Source organism: Fukomys damarensis, unplaced genomic scaffold (genome assembly GCF_012274545.1).
Source record: "Fukomys damarensis isolate Sample0158 unplaced genomic scaffold, DMR_v1.0_HiC HiC_scaffold_32, whole genome shotgun sequence".
NCBI classification, from domain to species: domain Eukaryota; kingdom Metazoa; phylum Chordata; class Mammalia; order Rodentia; family Bathyergidae; genus Fukomys; species Fukomys damarensis.
The window spans coordinates 21,641,145-21,665,823 of NW_022900944.1; the positions used below are offsets into that span (position 1 = coordinate 21,641,145).

Genomic DNA, 24,679 nt, shown 5'->3' on the forward strand with positions numbered 1-24,679 from the left:
TTTTGAAATTTTGGGAATAATTTGAGAATTAATGTTATTTCTTTAAAAGTTTGGCAGAAGTCATCAGGGAAGCTGATCTGGTCCTGGGCTTTTCTTTGTTTAGTTTTGTTGCTTGTTGGTCGGTTAGTTATTGGTAGGTACAGAAATTCATTTCTTTCATACTTTACATTTTTAGGGGGGTCATATAGTTGTTCAGAATAGTCCTTAATGATCTTTGCATGTCTGTAGTATCATTTACAATGTCACATTTGTAGTCTGTTTTTATGTCATTGTCCACCTCCTCCCCTCCTTCTCTTCCCCATTTTTTGTTCTAGCTAAGGATTATTGATTTTACTTATCTTTTCAAAAAGCCAGTTTATGACTGTCAAAGCGAGTGCCTATAATCTTAGCTATTTGGGAGGCTGAGGTAGAAAGGTCACACATTTGGGGCCAATCTGGATAATTTAGCATGACACTCTCTCAAAATGAAATGGTAAGAGTGGTGGTGCAGGCCTGTAATCCCAGCTACTTGGGGAGGTTTAGGCAGGGGGATCCCAAGTTCAAGGCCAGCTCTGAAATTTACTGAGACCCTGTGTCAAAATAAGAGATAAAAAGAGCTTGGGATGTAGCTCAGTGGTGGAGCATTATTGGGTTTGATCTGTTTTGCCATCAGAACACAATAGGCTGATTTTTGTTTTATTAATCCTTTATGTTTTAATTTCTTTTATATCATCTTTATTGTTTCTGTCTACTACCTTTGAGTTTTATTTGTTATTTCTGTTTTAGTTCATTCAGCTGCTTCAATGGGTGGCATATTAAAATTTTACTACTTTTTTATGTACGTACTTACTGCTATGTACTTGAGTTTGAGTACTGCTTTTCCTGTATCCTGTAAGTTTTGGTATATTGTTTTTCCATTTTTATTTGTTTCAAGAAATTTTTAACTTTTCCTTTTATTAAAATTGAAAGTTTGGGAGCACATTGCTTAATTTCTAGATATTTGTGCAGTTTCTCCAGTTATTTTTTATTTTTAATTTTATTCCACTGTGGTTGAAGAAGAAACGTAATTGTTATTTTTAAAAAATTTGATGAGACTTGTTTTGTGGCCTGACATATGGGCTATACTGGAGAATGTTCCATACACTTAGGAGAAAAATGTATATTCTGGAGCTTTTGAATGAAATACTCTACTAAGTGTCTGTTAAGTCCATTTGGTGTATATATATTTCTTTGCTGATTTGAAGTTCCTGGCTGTTACTATATTGGAGTCTCTTTCTTTATATCTATCAGTAATTCCATTATGTATTTGTATGTTTATATATTTATAATTGTTACACTCTTGCTGAGTTGATCCTTTCATCTTTATATAATCTTGTTTCTTTTAACAGTTTTGTTTTTTTTTTTTGGTACCGGGGATTGAACTCAGGTCCTTGCGTTTGCAAGGCAGGCCACCGAACTAAATCCCCAGCCCTCCTTTAGCAGTTTTTGACTTAAAGTCTGTTTGATATAAATGTAACTTCTCATGCTTGTTTTTGATTTCTATTTGCATGCAAATTTTTTTCATATGGAATTTCTATTTTTTGAAGCAAAACATTTATTGATATATTTTATATATAATGATAACATTCATCATAGAGAATTTGTGCCTGTACATGATATATCTTGCTGCTTAATCATTCGCCCTCCCTTCAACCCTTGTTCCCCTTCTTACAAAAGCTTTCTTTCCATTTCTTTCTTCTGTTCTCTTTTCTTGTCCCTTTATTTCTTTCCCCTCCCCCCCCTTGTTCCCTTTCTCATTTGAACATTTTCTTTCCATTTCCCAATATCTATTATACATTTTAGTCTTTATTTCCACTTTCAGTTTCTCATACCAGAGAAACAATGTGGTATTTAAACGTGTGTCTGCTTTATTTCACTTAAGAGTATGGTTTCAAAGTATATCCATCCATTTACCTAGAAATGTCTCAACCTTATCCTTCTTTATGGCAGAGTACTGCTCCATTGTATTAAAAAAAAAGCGCCACTTTTTTTTTTTTTTTTTTTTTTGGTGCTGGGGATCGAACTCAGGTCCTTGCGCTTGCAAGGCAATCCACATTTTCTTTATCCATTCATCCATTGATGGACATCTGGGCTGTTTCCAAGATATAGCTATTAGAAACCATGCTGCTGTAAACATGAATGTGCATATATCTCTGTGGTATGATGATTTTAATTGTTTTGGAAAGATGCCAAGAAGGGGGTTAGCTGGGTCAAATGGAACCTCTAGTTGTAGTTTTTTTTAGTAATCACCACACTGATTTCCACAGTGGTTGCACCATTGTACCTTCTCACCAACAGTGGGAAAGTGTTCCTTTTTCCCTACAGCCCTGCCAGCCTTTGTTATTGGTTAATTTCTTGATAACGGCCATTCTTCCTGGAGTGAGATGGAATCTCAGCTTATCTCAATTTGATAAAAACCATCTATGACAAACCAACAGCCAACATCATACTAAATGGACATAAACTGAAAGCCTTCACTCTAAAATCAAGAACAAGACAAGGATGTCCACTGTCACCACTCTTATTCAATATAGTTCTAGAATCATTAGCCAGAGCATTTAGACAAGAGAAAATAATAAAAGGAATAAGGATAGGAAGAAAAGAAGCTAAATTATCATTAATTGGGGTGACATGATACTCTACATAGAAGACCCCAGAAATTCCACCAAAAGGCTTGTAGATGTAATAACCAAATTCAGTAGCATAGCTAGATACAAAGTCAGCACTCAAAAATCAGTAGCCTTCCTATACAAAATAACAAACTCACTGAAAGAGAAATTAGGGAAACAACACCTCACAATAGCATCCAAAAAAAGGAATCAATCTAGTGAAGGAAGTAAAAGACCTCTACTTGAAAACTACAGTACTCCATATCCTAACTGAGGATATAATGTGTTACTTCTACAACTTTCAAGATTCTATATATTTGACCTCCCATAATTTTATTAGAATTTGTATAGGTGTACATATTTTGTGTTTCATCTTGATTGGAGTTTCAGAAACTTCTTGAGTATGTTTCTAAATAATTTTTTATCAAATTTGAGGTGCTTTTTGATATTTTAGTTTTTTCCTGTTCTTTTCTGATCTTACCTTCTGGGACTCCTCTTATGCACATGTTAGTATCCTTGATGGTATCCAAAAGATCTCTGAAACTTTATTCATCTGTTATTTTCTTTGTTCCTTGTGATTTTTAGACTCATATGACCTATTTTCAAGTTCAGTGGTCCTTTCTTCTACCTGCTCAAAACTGTTCTTAAACCCCTCTAGAGGTTTTTGTCATTGTTGTTCATTGTAGTTTTCTACATTATAATTTATGTTTGGTTTCTATTTATATTCTTATTTTTGATATTTTCTATATGCGGAGAAACTGTTCTCACACTTTTCTGTAATTCTTTAGAAAATTAAAAAAAAATTAAATACTCAGGTGCTTTTTTTCACAGCTGATAACCTGACCAATTGTCGGGTTGATTGCCTGACAAATCACCAGAGGATGCCCGGTCACCTAATGAGATAGCATAGGATGAAAGAATAATATACAAAGAACAAGAAATAAAGAATGATAGTTTATTACTTCTGAGGAGCTGGAAATTGATGTTTAGCTCGCTCCTCACTAAAGACCACCCGATCTTAGCTCTGTTTTGGCTAAAATGATGCTCTCAATTGGTTGATATTTATGATTATACAAGATAGAAGGACGGGGGCAGTTAAGGCAAATGTAAAGAATACCCAAACTAATGCACTTAATGAGCCAGGTTGTAAAAAGGCGAGTAACTATACTTGTGAAGGATAGCTCACAGTTGACAAGGCACCTGTGCTATCTTGCAGGTCATAGTGAACGAGCTATCCCCATTTTCTTTGCTAATATTTGATCTTGGAGAATGGTTGTACAGAGTCATAATTCCTTAGCTGTAGTGTTTTCTTGCTATAAAGACGTCACAGCCTCATCCATCATTGAGACCTCAATTTTGACCACTGGCATAGGGTAGTCTGTCTTTCTCGAGGAAATCGTTATTGGTGTTCAGGAATGCTTGATTTTTGTGTCCTGATTTCGTATCTTGATACATTGCTGAATTTGGTTATTCAAGGAATCCCTTGGTAAAACTTCTTGGGTCTTCTATGTAAAGGATTTTCAAATAATAATTTCAAATAATAATTTTATTTCTTCCTTTTCTATAGTTATCCCTTTTATCTCTTTCCCTTGCCTGATTGCTTGGGCTAGTGTTGCAAATTGTATGTCAAAGAGAGTAGCGATAGTGGACATCCTTATCTTGTTCCTAATTTTATATAGAATGCTTTCAGCTTCATTCCTTGTAATATAGCTGGTGGTTTTTCATGAATAGCTTAGTCAAACTTAATTATAGGATTGAGATACAGTCCTACACCTATTTTTATCATTAGTGGGTGTTGGATTTTATTAGAAGTTTTTTTTTGCATGTATTGATTTGATATGATAATCTTTTTTTTGTTCTTACATATGTTTATGTGATGTGTAATACTTATTGATTTGTGTAAGTTGAGTCACCCTTGCATCCCTGGGATGAAACCTACTTGGAGCATGATTCTTTTGATGATTTGTTGTAATCCATTTGCCAGTTGTTTATTGAGGATTTTTGTGACTGTTCATTAAAGAGACTGGCGTGTGGCTTTCTTACTTGGATTTTTGTCTGGTTTTGGGATCAGAATGATGCTGGCTTCTGGGAATGAGTTTGGAAGCACTTCTTCTTTTTGAATTTCATTAGAGTTTGGTATTATAATGTCCTTCATTAGTATTAGTGTTATAATGTCCTTCAAAGTTTTGAGGAATTCAGTGAATCCGTCAGGTCCTGGGCTTATCTTTGTAGTTTTTTTTTTCTTTTTTTTTTGGTACTGGGGATCAAACTCTAGTCCTTGTGCTTGCGAGGTAGGCGGTGGAACCACTGAGCTAAACCCCCAACCTTTGTAGGTTTTTAATTACTCACTTTCACTTCTTGATATTGGATTGTTCAGAAGTTTTCTATCTTCTTGGTTCAGTTTTGGTAATTCATGAGTCTAGGAATATGTCTATTCAAGATTTTCAAATTTGTTGGAGTACAATTTTATATAGTATGGTAGTTACTAACAGTCTTCTGGATTTTGGCATTATCTGTTGTGATTTAGTCTTTCACTCCTAATTTCATTAATGTGGATTTTTCATCTCCTTTTGTAAGTTTTGTAAGTTTTGGTCTAACATCTATTAGAACTAGATTGCATGGTGTCTTTTTGTTTTTATCATTGAATTTATGATCGGCTACAACTACTTTGTCCTCCGTTTCTGATACTCTGTCTTCATATTGGTTAAATCTGCTAATATACTTTTTTATTGAATTTTTATATTTTATATTTTATATTTCTCCTTGCTTTCTTTTCATAATTTCTAGTTCTTTACCAAATTGGTCATTCATATCTTGTAGTATCTTAGCTCAGTCAATTTATTATTTCTTTCTTTTTCTAAGCTTGTTGAACATTTGTTAGCAAAGTCTTTTCTATTTAGTAAAATCCTCTTTACTAAACATCTTATGAAATTGTTTAGATGTTTCTTCTTTGAGCTGTTCAAACATTTGGATTATTTTTTTCTTTGCCTGTAACATCCTAATCTTCATTGTCTGGAACATCAGCCTGTGAGGGGAGTGAGTGGGTAAGTGTTTTCAGAGCCATCTTGTTGCCTTGCTTTCTAATATTTCTGTTGTTTTTGTGCTGCAAAGTGAAGATCTCTTAGGGTAGAGAATGTTTCTACTGTGTAGATCTTTCTCTTTTTTAAAAAAATTAACTTTATTGGTACATTTTAGATATACATTATGATCATATTCATCATTGGGAATTTGTACCTGTACATGGTATATCTTAGTTTTTATTTTTCCCATACCCGCTTCCCTCACTTCCACGTCTCCACCCATCCCTATTTACAAAAGCTTTGTTTCCTTTTTTTCCTTCTTTTCTCATTTTTTCTTTCCCTTATTTTCCTTTTCACCACCTTCCTACTTCCCCTTCCCTTTGAAATTTTGAATCTTAATTCACGTTATTTATTATTCATTTTGGCCTTCATTTACACCTTGAGTTTCTCACACCAGAGAAGCCATTCAGTATTTACATGAGTGTTCTGTTTATTTCACTTGAGTATGGCCTCAACAGGCATCCATTTGGCTATAACTGTCTCTAGTTTATCATTCTTTATTCCTGAGTAGTACTCCATTTTATTAACAAAAACTCATATCTTCTTTATCTGGTCACCAGCTGATGGGCACTTGAGTTGTTTCCCAAATTTAGGTATTACAAATTGTGCCACTATAAACATGGGTGAACATATATCACTGTGGTATGATGCTTTTAATTCTTTTGAGAAGATACCCAGCAAGGGAATAGCTGGGTCAAAAGCAACTTCTAATTCTACTTTTTTGAGGAATCTCCTTATTGATTTCCACAGTGATTGTACCAGTCTACACTCTCACCAACAGTGAGTAAGTGTTCCTTTTCCCCCATAGCCTGTCAGCATTTTTCATTGGTTGATTTCTTGATAGCAGTGGTTCTTTCTGGAGTGAGGAGGGCTCTCAACATTGTTTTAATTTATGTCTGTCCAGCAACCAGAGATGTTGAACATTCTTTCATCTGTTGATTTGCTGTTTTGACTTCATCTGAGAAATGTCTATTCGTTTCAGATGCCCATTTTTGGATTGGGTCTTTAAATTGGGGGGGGGGTTGATTTTTTTAAGTTCTTTATATTTTCTAGATAGTAGACCTTTGTCTGAGGAACAGCTGATAAATTATTTTCCCACATTGTGGGTTGTCTCTTTACTCTGTTTGTGGTTTCTCTTGCTGTGTGGAAGCTTTTGAATAAGATGAGATCCCAGTTGTTGATTCTTTGTGCTAGTTCCCACGTGACTGAGGTTTTGTTCATAAAGTCTTTTCCTGAACCAGTGTCTTCAAGATTCTACCTAACTTCTCTTCTAGCCAGTTTAATGTTTCTATTTTAATATTTATATCTTTGATCTATTTTGATTTTACTTTACTGCATAGTGAGAGATATGGGACTACTTTTAATTTTTGGCTGGTTGAAACCCAGTTCTTCCAGCACCATTTATTAAAGAGTCAATCTTTTCTCCAGGGAGGGTGTTTGGCTGCTTTTTCAAGATGAGGTAGCTGAGTATGTCTGGAGTTGTTTCTGTATCTTCTGACCTATTCCATTGATCCTTGGGTCTGTTTCTTTGCCAGTACCATGCTGTTTTTATCACAGTGGCTTTGTATCATTTCAAGTTGGGGATTGTGATACCCCCTGCCTTGTTGCCTAGCATTGCTTTTGCTACCACCACTACCACCACCACACCATCATCGTGAAGGTCATACACCCTGACCAAATGGGATTCATCCCAGGGAGTCAAGGCTGATTTGACATAAATGAATGTCATACCCTGTATTAGCAGAGTCAGGGGCAAAAACCAAATGATCATCTGAATTGATGCAGAAATCATCATAATTGAAGTATTTGATATAATGCAACACCCATTCATGTTAAAAACCCTACTCAAAATTGGAATAGATGGTCTTTATCTCAACCTGATAAAAGCCATGTATGAAAAACCGACAGCTAACATCATAGTAAATGGTGAAAAACTGAAATCTTTCATGCTGAAATCAAAGATAAGGATGCCCACTGTCACCACTTCTATTCTTTATTATTCTGGAAACATTAGTCATGGAAAGTAGACAAGAGAAAGAAATAAAAAGAATAAAGATAGGAAAGAAAGTTAAACGGTCATTCTTTGCGAATGATATGATACTCTATATAGAAGATCCCAGAAACTCCATCAAAAGACTTCTAAACTTACTAACCAAATTCAGTAGAGTATCTGGATACAAGGGCAACACTAAAAAAATCAATAGCTTTCTTGTACAGGAAAAACATACTCACTGAGAGAGAAATTTGGGAAACAATTCCTTTCACAGTAGTATATAAAAAAAGAAATATGTAGCAACTGATCTAAGGAAGGAAGTAAAAGACCTCTATTCTGAAAACTACAGCATTCTGAAAAAAGAGATCAAAGAGGTATCAGTAAATGGAAATATATCCTTTGTTTTTGGGTAGGAAGAACCAATATAGTGAAAATGAACATACTTCCACAACTTTTGTATAGATTCAATGTATCCTGATTGAAATTCAACAACATATTTCACAGAGCTAGAGAAAACAATCCAGAAATTAAATCTCTTTAGTAACAGTCTGTCTCTCTGTGCTGTGTCATTGTTTTGAGTTAAGATTTTATATTCATTTTCCTCTTCAACATAGTGTAATATTTGTGGGTCTTAGTGTCTAACCTGGGGATTGATCTCCAGCCACCTTACAGAGAACATGAACCACAGTAATGCTGATTACATAAAGACAGATCATATATGTATTGGCATGCAGAAAAAAACAACTTCTCTCTTTGCAATTGGAAAGAAATGGGTAATAATAATAATAGAGTCAGAGATAAATCTGACATATAAACCTATAAAAGCTATCCCTGGGGCCAGGGATTTAGCTCAGTGGTGCCACTGCCTGCCTTGCAAGCACAAGGTCCTGAGTTTGATCCCCAGTACCACAGAAAATAAAAAAAAGAAAAGCTGTACCTATACCACCCTTATCGATAGAAGAGATTTATAATGATATAGATACAAAGAGCAAATATTGACATACAGTAAATGTTTACTAAATGCAACAACTAAATAGGAAAGAGTTCAGAAGTAAGAGTGTTTAATCATCTCTGGTTAAAAAAAATCAATAAAGCTTAATTGTAATACTAGTGAAAATGAAGGGGTATAGAAGGTGGAAAATGAAAGTACTGACATTTGAGAAAAGGAAGTTTAGAAGGAGGAGAAAAAGTGGAATAATCTTTTGAAGAAGAAAAGAAAGGTAAAAGCAAAAAAAAAAAAGAACAAAAAAGTATGGAAAAGCATAAAGAGCAAAAGAAAAGAGGAATAAAAAAACTGGTAAATTAGTCCCCCAAATTCCTCTGCCTTTTTGGCAGAGTGATTTTTTTTTTCCAGGGGCCCTTGTGTTGGAATCCACATATGGGAGAAGAATAACTAAGGCCTATTTTGTTTCTATGCCCATTTTGTGTGTATATATGTATGTGTGTGTGTGCCATTTTGTGTTTGTGTGTGTGTACTGAGTCCTACTCTGCCTTTCCTGCTGTGAGGGGCCAATGAATGGTATGGTTTCTGCCCTGGGGCTGTGTTCATTGCAGGGGCCTTCATGTCCTTCCCCCTCTGTGTGCCCCATACTGCTATCTCTGCCTGCCTCCATGGCCTTTGAACTTGTGATGTGCTCCTAGTAGTGCCCCTGTTCAAGGACCCTGTGTCCATATACATTTGGGATATGGAAAGCACCGGATGCCCCTTTTCCCTCTACTCCAGAGGGCTTTGGGTCCATATATACCCCCAGAGTGTATAACGATTGGAGGTCAGGCAGATCCCTGATCATGTTGGCAGGTAGGAAAAGCAGACAGCACTAGATTCTGTACTGGTTGTAGATAATGAAGCAGTTACAATGTCATGATGTTTAGACCCAGCCCCCTCAGAAAACCATTTGTGACCAGCTTGGCTTCTCTCTACAGAGAGTAGGACTACTGTGTTCTTCTTGGCCTGAGAGTTCCCCGCTGCTTAAACTTGTAGGGGGTCTATGAGTAGCTTCCCCCTCTGCAGCTAACTCCTATAGCTAACTCCCATGCAGTCACTGGTAGAGTGGCTCCAGAAATCCTAAAGTGTAGTTGTTCTGTGACTTCTTATTTTGTAGTTTACAGTAACGGTGGGCTTTTACTGGAGCTGGCTCTGCCAGTTTGTAGTTTTTCCCTGAGGCTGTTGACCTTCTCAGGACTTACTTTGTGGACCTCTTCCCTGGGAGGCCACATTAGTGTTCCAGACTACTTTGTTCTTTTTTCTCAGTTTTCTTCAGTTTCTCTGTGATAATCTAGTTTTCTTGTCACTGTTTTCTGATTCCCAGAGCACTTCTTCCTTTCCTTTTTACCAAGTTTTGCAGGTGTCTGGGTTCCAGGTCCAGGACAGGTTGTGATATGCTGCCAGTTTTCACACTGCCATTTTCACTCCTTTGTGGGGGAGGGCACAGTACTGGAGATTGAACTTTGGGCCTTCGCACTGTGCTACATCCCCAGCATCATTCCCCAACCCCCTTTGAAACAAGGTCTTAGTTGCTCAAGCTAGGCTCAAACTTTCAACACTGCTGTCTCAGCCTCCCTGTGCTGAGGATTACAGGCATGTGCCATCATGCCCTCTTTGCGTGTTTTTGAACCATCATAAAGTTGAAAAATTGTTAATTTGAACCATCCAAACTCAATAACCTGTTTGTATTTTAAGTAGCTGGTTTAAATTTAAAGTTGAGTACGTATCCTCCGGTATTTTTTGACTACCCCCCGCCACTTCACATACTACTTTATCATTTCTTTGCATGTTTCTTCATTTTTTTTCTTGAGAACGACACATTTTAAGTAAACATGACAGCTCTGAAATTAGAACTGCAATTCATCCCATGCTTCTTGTTGTTAGTTCTATTTTTTGTTCATTACTTGTAGAACTAATTCTTTGTTCTTCATGTTTGGCCCCTGAAGTTTTTACTTAGTTTTGCGTGTCAGTTAATGATTATATAGATTTCCTTTAATGCCTGCAACTAATAAATCTCCCATTCTTTGCCAAGTGACTCTGTTTGGGGCACACCTCCAATACCAAGCCAAAAAGTTTACAATTCTCCCTTAACCTTCATTTCCTGCTTGGGCATAGCTTCAAGGTCAGATAGAGGTGAGAAATAACTCTATTTTTAGGTCTTTCCCAAGCTGTATATAACCCTATGTATATGTACATATTCTTTGGGAATGAGGCTTTAAAAGAGTTCCAGCTTGGTTTTGGTTGTTTTGCTGGCTGAAAAGTTGCCTTGTCAATGTGAAATCATAATAAAAACTCTACAAGTCATTATTCTTAACAATAGTCTAGATTTTTTTGTTAAATAAATCCTTCCTGGGTATTTCAGAGCCCTCATACAGTCATGCATTGTGTAAAGAGGGATATATTTTGAGAAATGTGTTGTTAGGCAATTTCATCATTTTGTGACCATTAAAGAACATACACAATTCTGAATAGTATAGGTCAGTTATTCAACGTGGCCTCGTGACCTCTTGATGTAATCAAGAGGCATAGGAAACATGAGATGTGTAAAGCTGCTGGTGAAATAACAGGGCATAATGTTTTATAGTAGTATTTTCTGAGACCATGATAGAATCTACAATAGTAAATACAAAGACCAGTAGTATACTTCTTTATTATAATAATAATTATTACTATCAAACGTCATGCCCTGTATGCAATTACATATGCTGTATACTTTTATATAAGTTTTAATCACCATTATATTATCTGCTGTATAGTTTTATACTGTAAGCTGGCAACACAGTAGGTTTTACCTAGCATTACTACAAACACATGAATAATAGTTTTCAGTCATTTTAATCTTATGGGATTACTGTTGTATATGCAGTCTGTGGTTGATGAAATGTTACTATTCTGTACATTACAGGTGATTTTTGACAGTTTTTTTAATCAGGTTTTGTTTTGTTTTTGCTCTTATGGAGCGGTAAATGTTTGAAGGTCCTTACTCTGCTATTTTTACTGACTTTTTAAATCCATTTCCTCTTGAGTAGGTTTGGGCAGTTTCCATCTTTCAAGGAATTTGTCCATTTTTCTACGTTTTTGAATTTATGGGCATAAAATTCTTATTCCCACAGTTCACTAACGCATTTGGCAACAGGTTTTGTTTTCACTTGAAATATTTTCCTTTTCCTCATATGTAGTAAAATGCTCTAAGATGATCTCCTTTATGATATCATAGAACATTCTTTCTTGTTCATAGTGTTTGCCTTTCCTGTCTTCAAATAAATGTCCAACCTCTATAGGGTTGCTTCTGAATTGACTAAGATTATATCATATATATATTTGTGTGTGTGTGTGTGTGTGTGTGTGTGTGATGAGTTCATGATATAAATAATGAAATCTGGGGGAAAAAACTTGAAAGTTATTTTTTATGACTATCTCAAAGTGTGTTTCTTTTAAAATTTTTTTTTCATTAATTTTATTGGTACATTTTATGTATACAATATGCTGACATTCATTATTGGGAATTTGTACCTTTACATATTATATCTTGGTTCTTATTTTTTCCCCACTCCCCTGCCCTCTGTTCAACCTCTCCACCCCTCCCTGTTTACAAAACTTTGTTTCCATATTTTCCTTTTCTCATATTTATTTCTTTCCCTTTCCTCTCCTTTACCCACTTCCCCTTCCCCTTTGGACCTTTTCTTCCTCTTTCGTATTATCTATTGTACATTTTGATCCTAACTTACACTTTTGGTTTCTCACACCAGAGAAGGTGGTATTTACACATGTGTCCTATTTATTTCACTTAAGAGTGTGGCCTCACTGTGCATCCATTTAGCTATAAGTGTCTCTAGTTTCTCATTCTTTATTGGCTAAGTAGTACTCCATTTAAAAAAAAAAAATCCCACATTTTCTTTATCCAGTCTCCAGTGTGCTTCTTAAAATTCATATAATACCTTTAAATGTCAGTAATAGATTAAATATAGTAGAATCAATTTAGAAAATTAATAGTTTGTTTCATAGTATACATTTCTGTCTTGTCTTCCAATTATAAGTCTTATGGGTTTTATTTTTATCTTTTAGGCAATCCTTTGTCACAGGATATTCTCAACTTATACCAGGACCCAGATGGAACCCGAAAGCTACTGAATTTCATGCTTGACAATCTTGCAGGTAACTAGTAATGACCAAGTAGTAAACTCTACAGATACTATTATTGGCTAATATATCACAAGTTGCTTTTATAACTGTTTATGTTTGGCATTTTTGCTTTTAGATAGCAAAACATTCTTTTCATATACTGAGTGTTTTCTGTTATTAAACAATATATTAGGAGTTTTCATTACATTATCTTGTTTAGTTTTTCTAAGAATCTAAGTTGTACAGATTTGTACTTATATTTTAAAGGTGTAAATTTAGAGATTCACAGATTACTCATTTACATGCAGCTAATTAATGCCAGGGCTATGAACCCATCTTGGTCACAAAGATGTATAGTTACTAGTTGTTTGAATTTGGTGCGGATTATTTGGAACCTGTATATTTTATATTTTATAAAAAACCAAAATAACTAGACACTAGATGTAGGGTGGTTTAACTTAAAGTTTTCCACTCTTTGTATGAAAGCACAACTATCCAGCCATTCCGTTTTTCATTTGCAGTCCAGTATCCAGTAAGTTATAGTCAGCATCTTATTTTAAATAGACTTTTGTTAAATGATTTTGTTTGATTATAATCTAATAGACTGGGTTGGGCTATGGTGTTTGGTAGGTTAGATATATTAAATACACTTTTGAATTAGGATATTTTCAGCTTAATCATAACCAGTACATAACATCAATGTAAATCAAGAAGCATGCATTGTTTGATTCATTGTGCATTTGTGGAAATTTTGCAAGGATGATTTTATATTAAAGAACACCAGAGTTACGAGACTGAAATGGTCATGTTCCAAAAGCAAGTTGCTTATATAAGAAGGCTATTAAGTATTTTACTTAAATATATTTTTTGTGGGCTGGGGATTTAGCTCAGTGATTCTGTCACCTGTCTTGCAAGTGCAAGGACCAGAGTTCGATCCCCGGTACCAAAAAAAAAAGGAGGTTACCTTCAATTATCTAAATATATTTTTTGTCATTGTTGCATAGGCATTCAAAATATATGTAAAAGTGTGGAGATACTGCTGAATTAGATATTTTTGTTGGCATAATGTCTTTCTAAGATACTGTATTTGGAAAGAACTTGGCCTCATGTTTTTATAAAGGAGCCCTTGTCACAGTGTTTTGGCTATATTCTTTGAATTTATCTCTGTCATGAAAGAGACCTTCCTCTCATACAAGAAAAATAAGATTTACAACAAGGAAAAAACATTTAATATCATCTAAAATGTTTTTTGGCTAAAAGACTTAAAGTTGCTTGATAGAAGAGAAATTAGCAAATTTATTACAGAGATCGTTTAGTAAAGAATTGGGAATATATGAAAGTTTAATTAATATATACATAATATGTGCATGTTGTTTCCAATTTGCATTAAAATATCTTGTTTGTATAGATATAGCCATTTAAATAAGCCGTGTGTGTGTGTGTGTGTGTGTGTGTGTGTGTGTAAGATATGTGTCTTAGATATCAAATCTTTAATGGTATGTATGTTGCACATATCTTTTCCTGGGCTATTTTTCCTGTGCTTAATTTGTCCTTTGATGAAAAGAACTTTTACTACAACTTAATGATGTCCTTCCTCTTTAAGAATTTTTCTGTACCACATTAATGTATCCTATATTATTACATAGAAACTTTGTTTGTTTTGTTGTTGTTTTTTTGGTACCAGGGATCGAACTCGGGTCCCTGCACTTGCAAAGCAGTCGCTGGAACCACTGAGCTAAGTCCTGGGCCCTAGAAAATTATTTTTTTACTTGTAAAAATACTTAGAATATAACCTTGGAATTTATGTTTGTGTAAAGTAAGAGTTAAATTTAATTTTAATGACTTTTCTATATGCATATCATATTGATCCTGAATCATTTATTGATGAGACTTTTTTTGATGGCTCTGGGGATTGAACCCACTGAGTGCCGAACTACTTTCTGGCCCTTTACTTTATTTTGAGACAGGATTTTGCTTAGTTGCTCAGTTTGATCCCAAATTTGTGATTTTCCTGAGTAGCTGGGATTACAGACTTGCACCACCTTGCCCATTTTTTTAGTGCTTTCTTTTCCATAAATCAAGTGTCACTACATGTGTGGGTCTGTTTCTGAGTTCTCTGTTCTCTTCCATTAGTTTTCTCTCTTAAAAAAAAAATTGGGGACAGATTGTCACAGAGTTGCCCATGTTGGCCTCAAACTTGCAATCCTCCTTCAACCTCCCCAGTTGCTAGGTTCATAGGAGTGTGCCACAACATCTGGCTTCTGTTAGTCTTTTGGGAAATGTAAGAGAGTTTTTAATTATGATAGATTTATAAAACTCAAACTCCAGTAGAGTAAATCTCTTTTGATATGATTGAAACTAATCTTGGAAAGTTTTGCCCAAGTGATTTCTTTACCTTGTATTTTTATTAAAATGTTGAGAATTAAGTTTCAAATCTCTTCTCTCTCCAAATAGATTGCCCTGGAGAATTGAAATGTATACAACATTGGGCCTGGTTCTGCCATTTATTTTGCCACCTGGAGTTTCTAAGTTTTTGAACTCCCTATGTAGCCCAAGCTGACCTCAAAGTCAGAGCAATCTTCCTGCCTTAGCCTCCTAAGTGCTGGGACTACAGGTGTGTGCCACCATGCCTGCCCGGATCAGCTAGGAGGACTTTTGAATGAATAGGTGGTGGATTTTATTAAATGCCTGCTCTCTACTGATACAAGCAGATGATTTTTGTCCTTTATCCTGATATAACTATTAACTTTTTTTAATGTGTCAATATCACCTTTGTATTCCTGGAATAAATTCAAATAGGTTGCAATATATTATAAACTTTTTTATATATCCTTATTGTTACATTAGTAATATTTTACTTATGATTGTTTGTATTTGTAAGTATGAGATAGACTGGCCAGTAATTTCCTTTCTTCATTGTTCTTGTCAAATTTTAATGTTAAAGTTATACTGGTTTCATGAAGTTAATTGAGAATTCTGTTATTTGGAAGGGTTTCAGATAAGTGCTTTTTCTTTCTTATATATTTCATATAATACATCTGGGCCTGAGGTTTATAGGAAGTTTTAAGTTACTGATTTAATTTCTTTAATAACTATAGGAATATTCTCATTCCCATTTTATCAGTTTCTGAAAATTGTGTTATCTGGAAATTTGCATATTTTATCTAAATTTTCAAATTTATTGTTATAAAGTATTTCAGAATATTTTCTTACACACAGGAAATTTAGTGAAGTCACTTTTCCATTTGAAATTTTAATTTTATTTGTGTTGCACTTGCACTTCATGGACAGTCATTCACTCAGGTATTCATTAATATTTTCTTTTAAAACAAAAAATGAACCAATTTTTGGCTTCATTATAGTGTCAGAATATCATTAATACTCCATTTCTTTGTTCAGGTTTTATTTACTATTTTTCTAACAACATGAAACCTAAATTGTTACTTTTGTAGTCAGTTTTCTCCAACATATTCATTTATAAACTTGTCCATAAACATGGCTTTTAGGGCCAGGAATTTAGCTCAGTGGCGCCATTCCTGCCTTGTAAGCACAAGGTCCTAAGTTTGATCCCTAATACCAGAAAAAACAAAAACAAAAAACATGGCTTTAAGCTATACGCCACAGTTTTTTTTTGTTTGTTTGTTTTTGGTAACGGGGATTGAACTCAGGTCCTTGTTCTTGCAAGGCAGGCCACTGAACCACTGAGCTAAATTCCACGGCCCTACACAGTTTTAATTTGTATTATTATCCTCATCTAGTTCAGCATATTTTTCTAATAGTCTTTATTATTTCTTTATTGTCCTGTGTTTCATGTAGAAGTTTATTCTTTATTTTCAGAGGAATTCTAGTTTTCTTGGACAAAGATTTCTAGCTCAGTTTCAGAGTGATTGTGAACTTTGATTTAAATTTTTAAAATGTGTTGTTACCCAGCACATTCTTACTTTCTGTAAATTTTAAATGAGTACTTGACAAGAATATGCCTTCTATAGTTGAGAATTCTGCATATACCAGCTTTTTGTCAGTTATATTATTTGAATGTATTTTAGTATATTTAATGGTTACTTTGAATTTATTCATTACTTGTATACCTATATTAATATCTCCCTTTTTTATTATATATTTGTTTTGTTTTTTCAGCCTTTTAATTATAAATTTTAAGGGTATATTTTCATGTGTTTCTGGTTATTAAAACCTTTTGTCATTGCATTGCTCTTTTCTTTAAAATTTATTTCGATACTAATATAAGTGTAGTGGGGAAGCTACATGATTTCCCCTTTGCTTTGAATTTGCATTGTATGTCTTTTCTGTTCTTTTTAATTAATTTCTTTGTATAGCTTACTGTTTCCTTCCTCTGCTTGGTTTAGTTTTTTCTTCTTGTAGTTTGAGGTAGGAATTCATATTTTTTGAGATTTTTCCCATCCATCCATCCATCCATCCATGGAGCTCTTTCCTGTATTTATTCATTTATTTGTGTGTGTGTGTGTGTGTGTGTGTGTGTGTGTGTGTGTGTGTATGACTTCCTCTTTGGCCAGTGGATTATTTAGGTGTGTTATTTAATTTATAAGGGTTTTAAACTTTTCCTGTTGTCTTTTTCTCCTATTTCTTTTTTGATTTTAGTTTGCATTATTTCATTTCTTTTAAAAATGAAGTATGTATTATGATTTAGTATATTGTTTGACTTGGAGAATGTTCTTTGGGCTCTTGAAAAACATGTCTTTCCTCCAGTTTTGGGGTCAGTCTGTACGTGTAAATTAGATGATATTGTTTAAATTCAGTTCTATATCTTTTCTAATTTCTTACCTAGTATAGTCTTATCTGGAGTTATTGGGGTATTGAAATCCCCAAATATAGTTTTGTATTTATTTCTCTTTGAGCTTTGTTATATTTTACTTCAGGTATTTTTAAACTCTATTAATTGGTATATACATACTGAGGATTGCTAATTTTTGTGGATAATTTTTATCATTAGGTAATGATACTCCGTGTTCCAAGTACTTTATTTTCTCTGAAATCTATATCTGATATCACATAGGCATTTCTGCTTTTTAAAAATTAATGTTATCAGCCTGGTACTGTGGTACACACCTGGAAGGCTAAGGCAGGAGGATAGCAAATTCAAACCCAGCATGGGCAACTTAGTGAAACTTTGTTTCAGAAAACACAATACAACACCAAATGGGATGGGGATGTAGCTGAACAAAGGCCTTGGACTTAATAGATTTCACTGGTGTCTGTGGTAACATCTCCCTTTTAATTTCTAATTGTATTGATTTGGGTCTTTTATTTGGTTAGTTTAGGTAAAAGTTTATGAATCTTGTTTATTCAAAGGATCAACTCTTTGTATCATTGATCCTGTGTATTGTTCTTTTATTCTGTATTTCATTAATTTTATCCCAGATCCTTATTGTTTTGTTTTGTTTTTTCTATTGGGCATAGTTTTTGATTTCTACTTGTTTTTCCGGGACCTTGAGATACGTCCGTATTTATTAGAGGTCTATTTTTTTTTTAATGTAAGCTGTCATCACTATAAACATCCCTCTTACAACTCCCTTTACTGTGTCCTCCAGATTGTCGTACGTTGTATTCCCATTTTCATGTGATTCTAGGAATTTATAATTTCCTTCTGAATTCTTAAGGGACTCACTCAAAAGTGAATTTTTCAGTCTCCCATGTGTTTGTATAATTTCTGTAGTTTTTCTAGCTGCTAATTTTTTGTATCATCATGTGTAAAGCTGTTTCTTTTTCTCCGTGTATTTAAGACTTGCTTGATTGCCTAAAATATCTATTTTGAAGAACGTTGTGGTCTTTATCTTTTCTAATTTTGTCTTGATGTTTACTTTGTCAGATACAGTATGAGTATAGCTAATCCTGCTTGCTTTTGTATTCCATTTGCAAATAGTATTGTTTTCCATCCTTTAGTCTTATGTCATTGCTGTTGGGTTGTGCTTCTTGGAAGCATCCAAAGTGTTGGGTTTTGTTTTTTATTCTAATCTGCCAGCCTGTGTCTTTTAATGGGAAAGTTAAGGCCATTTTCTTTCATAGTTATTGTAAAATGTTATATACTGATTGCTGTCATTTTGTTATTTTTTTAATTGATTGATTTCCTAATTCTCAATAGGTTATCTGTTCTTCTTCTTTCTTTTTTTTTAAGTTATCTTCAATCCAGGTTTAGTTGTCATGAATTTCTTTAGTTTAGGCCTATTTTGTAAGGCCTTTATTTCTCCTTTTTTTGTTGTTGTTACCAGAGATTGAACTCAAGACCTTGCCCTCGCGAGGCAGGTGGTGGCACCACTGAGCTAAATCCCTGACCCTCTCCTTCAGTTTTGTTGGATATATTAATCTAGGTTGACAGTTACTTTCTTTCAGGGCTTCCAAAACATTGTTTTATTCTCTCTTGACCTTTGAAGTTTCTGCAGAGAAGTGTGTAATTATTCCAATGGGTTTGCCTCTATAGACTTTCTGTAGGTATCAGTGTTTTTTCCTTGTTTTGTATTTTTGACCTGGTAGCTATAATGTGACATGGGGGTAGATTCTCTTCTGGTCACACCTATTTGGTGTTTTGAATGCCTTCTGTTTCTGGATACTCATATTTTATCCAAAATTTGGGGGAGTTTTCTATTGTTTTGTTGAATAGATTGTTGAATAGGTTTTCTGTTCCCTTAATCTAATCCTGGGTGTCCTGTTCTACACCAAAACTTCCTAAGTTTGGTTTTTTAGCTACGTCCCAGTTCTTGGATCTTATGTCTATAATTTCTTAGTGCTTGAATTTGATAATTCATTGCTATCTTGAAGCTCTGAAATTCTGTCTTCTGCTTGATCCAGCTTATTGGTGAAGCTTTCAGCTGAATTTTTTATTTGACTTACTGAACTTTTCATTTCTGATATTTCGGTTTGGTTCTTTTTCACAATCTCTCTTTGTTGAATTAGTCCTTGATAACCTGCCTTGTCTTTCTTCATTAGGTCACTTGTTTGCATCATCTTTGGTATCATTGATTATTTTAAAAATTAGTCTTTTGTGTTTTTTGGCATTTCATCTACTTCAGTATTTTTTTCAATTATGACAAATTATGAACTTTTGGAAGAGCTATAGTGTATTTTTTTATGTTCATATTTCTATACTGAGACTTGGGCATCAGTTGAGATGAATATTTTCCAATTTTATGTGAAGGTCTTAGTGTACAGCCTTGTTTTTAGGTTGTGATTTCCATCACATCCCCATCACTGCTCAGAGTGATGATGGCACAGAGGCAAACCTGATATTGGCATGCAGTAAAAACTAATTAAAAGCAACAACTATACCATCATTAACAATAGAAAAAAATCAATCTAAAGTGAAATGCTAAACATTCATAAAGTTTAGTAATAATAATGATAGTGAGGTTGGGGAAAGGGGAAAATTGAAGTAAAATTTAGAAAGAAAAAGGAAGGTAAAATAGGAAGAGAAAGAAGTGAGATACATATGGATCTGATTAATGAACAAGCTATATAAAATTATGTAAAAGTTTTGGAAAATAAGGAAAAGAAAAGAAGGTAAAGGAAGGAAAAAAGGAAAAAAATATAAAGAGGAGAAAAAAATAAAGAAAAAGAAATATGAGTCCAGAAAGGCCTCTATATCAAGGGGTTGAATAGTTAAAGTTTTTTTCAGAACTGCAGTATTTGAATCCACTAGTATCTTTGTTTTTTTAGTGAGTTGCAACTTGGACCTCATTTGTTTCTACCTACTTGATAGGCCATTTCTTTGTGAAAGCTGAGTCTGGTCTGGGCTTATCCTCTGGGAGGGGCTATTCAGTGGTATGTTGTTTCTTTATGGCTGTTGTAATTCCAGAGACTTTTACAGTTTATATATGTTACTGTATGCACCCTGCACCACTGCTGTCCTCAAGTGACTTTTGGCTTTTGAGCTACTAAGTTGTCCTACTTGCTCCAGAGGTTCGTCTTTGGATCTACCCTTGGATGTGGCAAATGTCTAAGCAGAAGTGTATCCTTGAGGGCTGGGGATTTAGCTAAGTGGTTCTATTGCCTGCCTTGCAAGCACAAGACCCAAGTCTGATCCCTGGTACAAAAAAAAAAGTGTATCCTGAACACACTGGCACTTGGGAGAAGCTGAGAGACCACTGATTTCTTTGAGGAGAATCAAAAATGCTGCACTTGATCTTAATGCTTTCCAACTCAGCCCCCTGTGAAAACCACATATAGATGCGGCTCCTCACCATGGGGAGAAGTACTGCCAACTGTTTGTTGCCTTCCACAGCCTGAGCTCTCTACTGCTCAAACATCTCAGGGCGTCTGTGATGATGAGCCCTCCACTTTCCACTGTCTTTTTTTTGGCTCTCTTCCTGCCAGTCGTACATAGGAACCCTGACATGTGTTTGTTCTGTTGCTTCTGTTCTCTGAAGCAGCTTAGTCTCAAACAATATACCTCTATCCAAGTGGCTCATGGTAATACTACTCCAAGGGATGGCAGGCACTACAATAGATTTCTTCTGAGCAAGCCTACCATGTAAGAGGAGTCACTTTCATGATAAATCTGCAATAAGTTTATAGCTTGTAATAACCCAGTTTTTACTTGAGCTAGTATTCTGGTCGTTGTTTTCCACTGGGGCTGCCAGCCCTCTCTGGGCTCACCTTGTGCTTACAGACTCAATTTCAGGTTGACTTTGCAGCCTGCTTTGTTCTTTTCGGTGCTGCCTTTCTGTTTTTTAATGATTTTATCTTTCCTTATTAGCTCTTTCTTGATTCTTGGAGCTCTTCTCTTTCTCCTTGTTCAGTAGCTCTAGCTGTCTCCATTATGGGTCACAGAGAGGCTGTGATAGCTGCTTGCTTCTGTTCCGCCTTCTTGATTTCTTGATCCTTTTTTAATTTTGCAATTTTAAAGACAGTTGCCCTGTTTAAGTTAGGCATGTAAGTTTTATTGTTCCTTCCAGGCTCAGTTGATAACCCTCACCATGGGCAGATCAGACCTATTGCTGCCAGCTGGTGTGAGGTATGAGGTGAGATGATGTGGTAGTTTTGGGCTTTTCGGGAGATACTGCTTTTGGCAGATTGGGTTGCCAGTACATTTATTTTTATGTGATAGTTCCATGTATCTCTGTTTCTTTAGTTTGTTGTATCATTGATTTATGTTCCAGCTTTAAAAATTGATTTTAGATATTTGTTCACATGAATATATGATCTTCCTTTTAAAGTATGTTAAAATTCCTGTTAAGGTTAAAAAAAATTTTTTTAAACTTTGAGATCCTATAAGCCTCACTGGCCTCTTCTTAAATTTTTTTTGAACCTTTAGTTCTAGTTCCTTTATGTATATAGTGATAAGTTAGAATGATTTCTGGTAGTTATTTACATACAAAATTGTACCAGGAGAAATTTTATAGAATTACTTTTAGTGTGTAGCTTTAAATTTTTCTAATAAATTATAACACATTTAATCCACATTTTAAAATTCCTTTTAGTTTATAGTATCTCTTGAATATTTTTCTATTTAACATATACACATCTGTTTTCTAAACTATATAATAGATTTTCTTATGGGTGTTTCTTAGATATTTACCATTGCTTTTGCTATTATAAACAACAGTACAATGAATAATGTTTGAATGTTGCCTTAGCAGATAGGGCTGATCCAAAGATACAGAGTTGCTGGGTCATAGGGCCATGGATTTTTGTTTGTTTGTATGTTTTTTAAGTTTTAGAAGATGATGCCACTTGTTCTCCAGATAGCTGTTTTAATTTATATTCCTAGAAGTTGTACATAAGAGTAGCTTTCTGTGTGCTTATGGTACTGGGAATTGAACTCAGGTCTTTGTGTATGCTAGTCAAGTGCTTTACCCCTCCCTAGCCCTTTCTTGTTTTGAGACAGGGTTTTGCTAAGTTGCCCATGCTGGCCTCAACTCAAGATCCTCCTGCCTTAGCTAGAATTACAGGTGTATCTGGCTGCAAGTAGCTATTTCTTTTCACCAACACCAACCCAGGATACCATTAGACTTTAAAATTTTGGGTCAACTTATTTAAAAAATGTTGTGTCATTTTAATGGGGTGATTATCATTTCTTTTTTTTGTGTGTGTAATTATCATTTCTTATGTTTTTGGCCATTTGGATATTATTGGTGAACACTGCATTTCACTTATATTGATGCATTGTGATGTGTTAAGGTTTGGTAAGCACCAAATGTTAATAATACATTACTCATTTTATTTTGAGAAACCTTTTAATTTCTGAAATTTTTACTAAAGCTAACCTATGTAGAGTTTTGGTACCAAAAATCTCAACACCTTGAATGTCTTGTTTGGCTTTCATTTTACATATTTCCATTTTTGAGACAGTTGCCATAAATTTATTAGTTAAGTTCTCCTAGGAGGCACAATTATATTCTAGGATTAAATATGTTGAACCAGCTGGATTTGTAATTTTAAGATAACTTTCATTTTTTCCCCCCCTGACAACATGGGGATTATACAGAAAATATTTATTGTACTCTGCAAAAAAAGTGGTTATTTTAATAGATTTTTGGAGCACCAAAATAGTTATTGAAGTGATACATTTTTTAAGATATAGGCTACTTTGGTCAAACTTTCCAGAGTTGGATGAAAATGGAATATTTTCGTTTTAAAGAAACGCATTGCTCAGCCACTAAAACCGTGGGCAAATCTGCAAGCGTGAATGCTGTTGTTCTGTAATTGTGTAGAGTTTTAAAAAGAAAGAGAAAAGGAGGTAGTTAAATCATAACTTAGTGAATTTTCTTTCATCTGCTAATTTAGTTCTGTGGTATTGATAACCGTGTCTGAACAATTAATGTTTAACCAGTGCCTTATTTTCTGTATAGCCTAATTTTATTCTTATCTCTTGCTTTGCTTTGACATAATAAAAGAGAAAGTAAGAGCATGAAATAAAAGCCTCATTAGTTTCAATTTTTATCATATATTCATATATATTTCTATATTAAATATGTTTGAGTGTTTTATTAATCAGCATGTTGTAATTTTACATAGCTTTGATTTCCTAAGACTGAATCAACACAATTTACATATGTAACTAAGACATAAGATTTTACTTTTCATAAATACCATAATGCATTAAAGAGTTTCTAATGTTTTTTTTCAGATACTAGTTTTATCTTCTCTATATAACTCTTCTTAAATGGCCTCTGGTTTCTAAATCTTCACTAAATTTTAGAATTGGATTTTAAGTCAGTTTGTGGGCCACTATAGTTGAATGAAAACAGGTTGATTTCACATTATAAACTAAGTTTAGTTTATATTATACTATATATAGTATATTTTAGTATATATTATAAATTAAGTTTACTGATTTTAGAAATACATGAAATTAACTGATGTTTGCAAATTTTTTTTTTTTTCAGTTCATCCAGAGCAGCTTCCTCCGAGGCCATGGATTACATTAAAAGAACGAGACCAAATTCTGCCATCAGGTAGTTTTTCTCATACTTTCTTGAGTTTTCTCAGATATATTTAAAATGCCATTTGTCTCCATGATCTATAATTAATAGGCCTTCATTTTGCCTTCTGTGGGTAGGTAAATTTAGAAATACTGATGGATAGACTCAGAAAATCCACCTTTTGATAGTGAGATGTACAGGTATTTTGTATACTTCACAGCAATGCACCTATTGCTTTTGAAATTCTTCCTTGCTAGGCTTGGCATGGTGGTGCATGCCTGTAATCCCAGCATTTGGGAGGCTGAGGCAGGAGAAATGCCACAAATTTGAGGCCAATCAGGTCTACTTAGTAAGTTCAAAGTCAGCTGGAACTACATAGTAAGAACCTGTCTCAATAAAACCAACAAAACAAAGCAAGTGTGTGTGTGTGTGTGTGTGTGTGTGTGTATACACATATATATATATATATGTATGTCTAC

General features: G+C 34.5%; 1 protein-coding gene across 1 annotated transcript in view; it reads left to right on the forward strand.

Annotated features, from left to right (window-relative positions):
• Cnot6l (CCR4-NOT transcription complex subunit 6 like) overlaps positions 1-24,679 on the forward strand; it is a 73,365-nt gene that overhangs the window by 17,282 nt on the left and 31,404 nt on the right. Inside the window, exons 4-5 of the mRNA XM_010628363.2 lie at positions 12,751-12,840; positions 24,165-24,233. Of these exons, the coding sequence (XP_010626665.1) occupies positions 12,751-12,840; positions 24,165-24,233 (159 nt within the window). The remainder of the gene's footprint in view (positions 1-12,750; positions 12,841-24,164; positions 24,234-24,679) is intronic.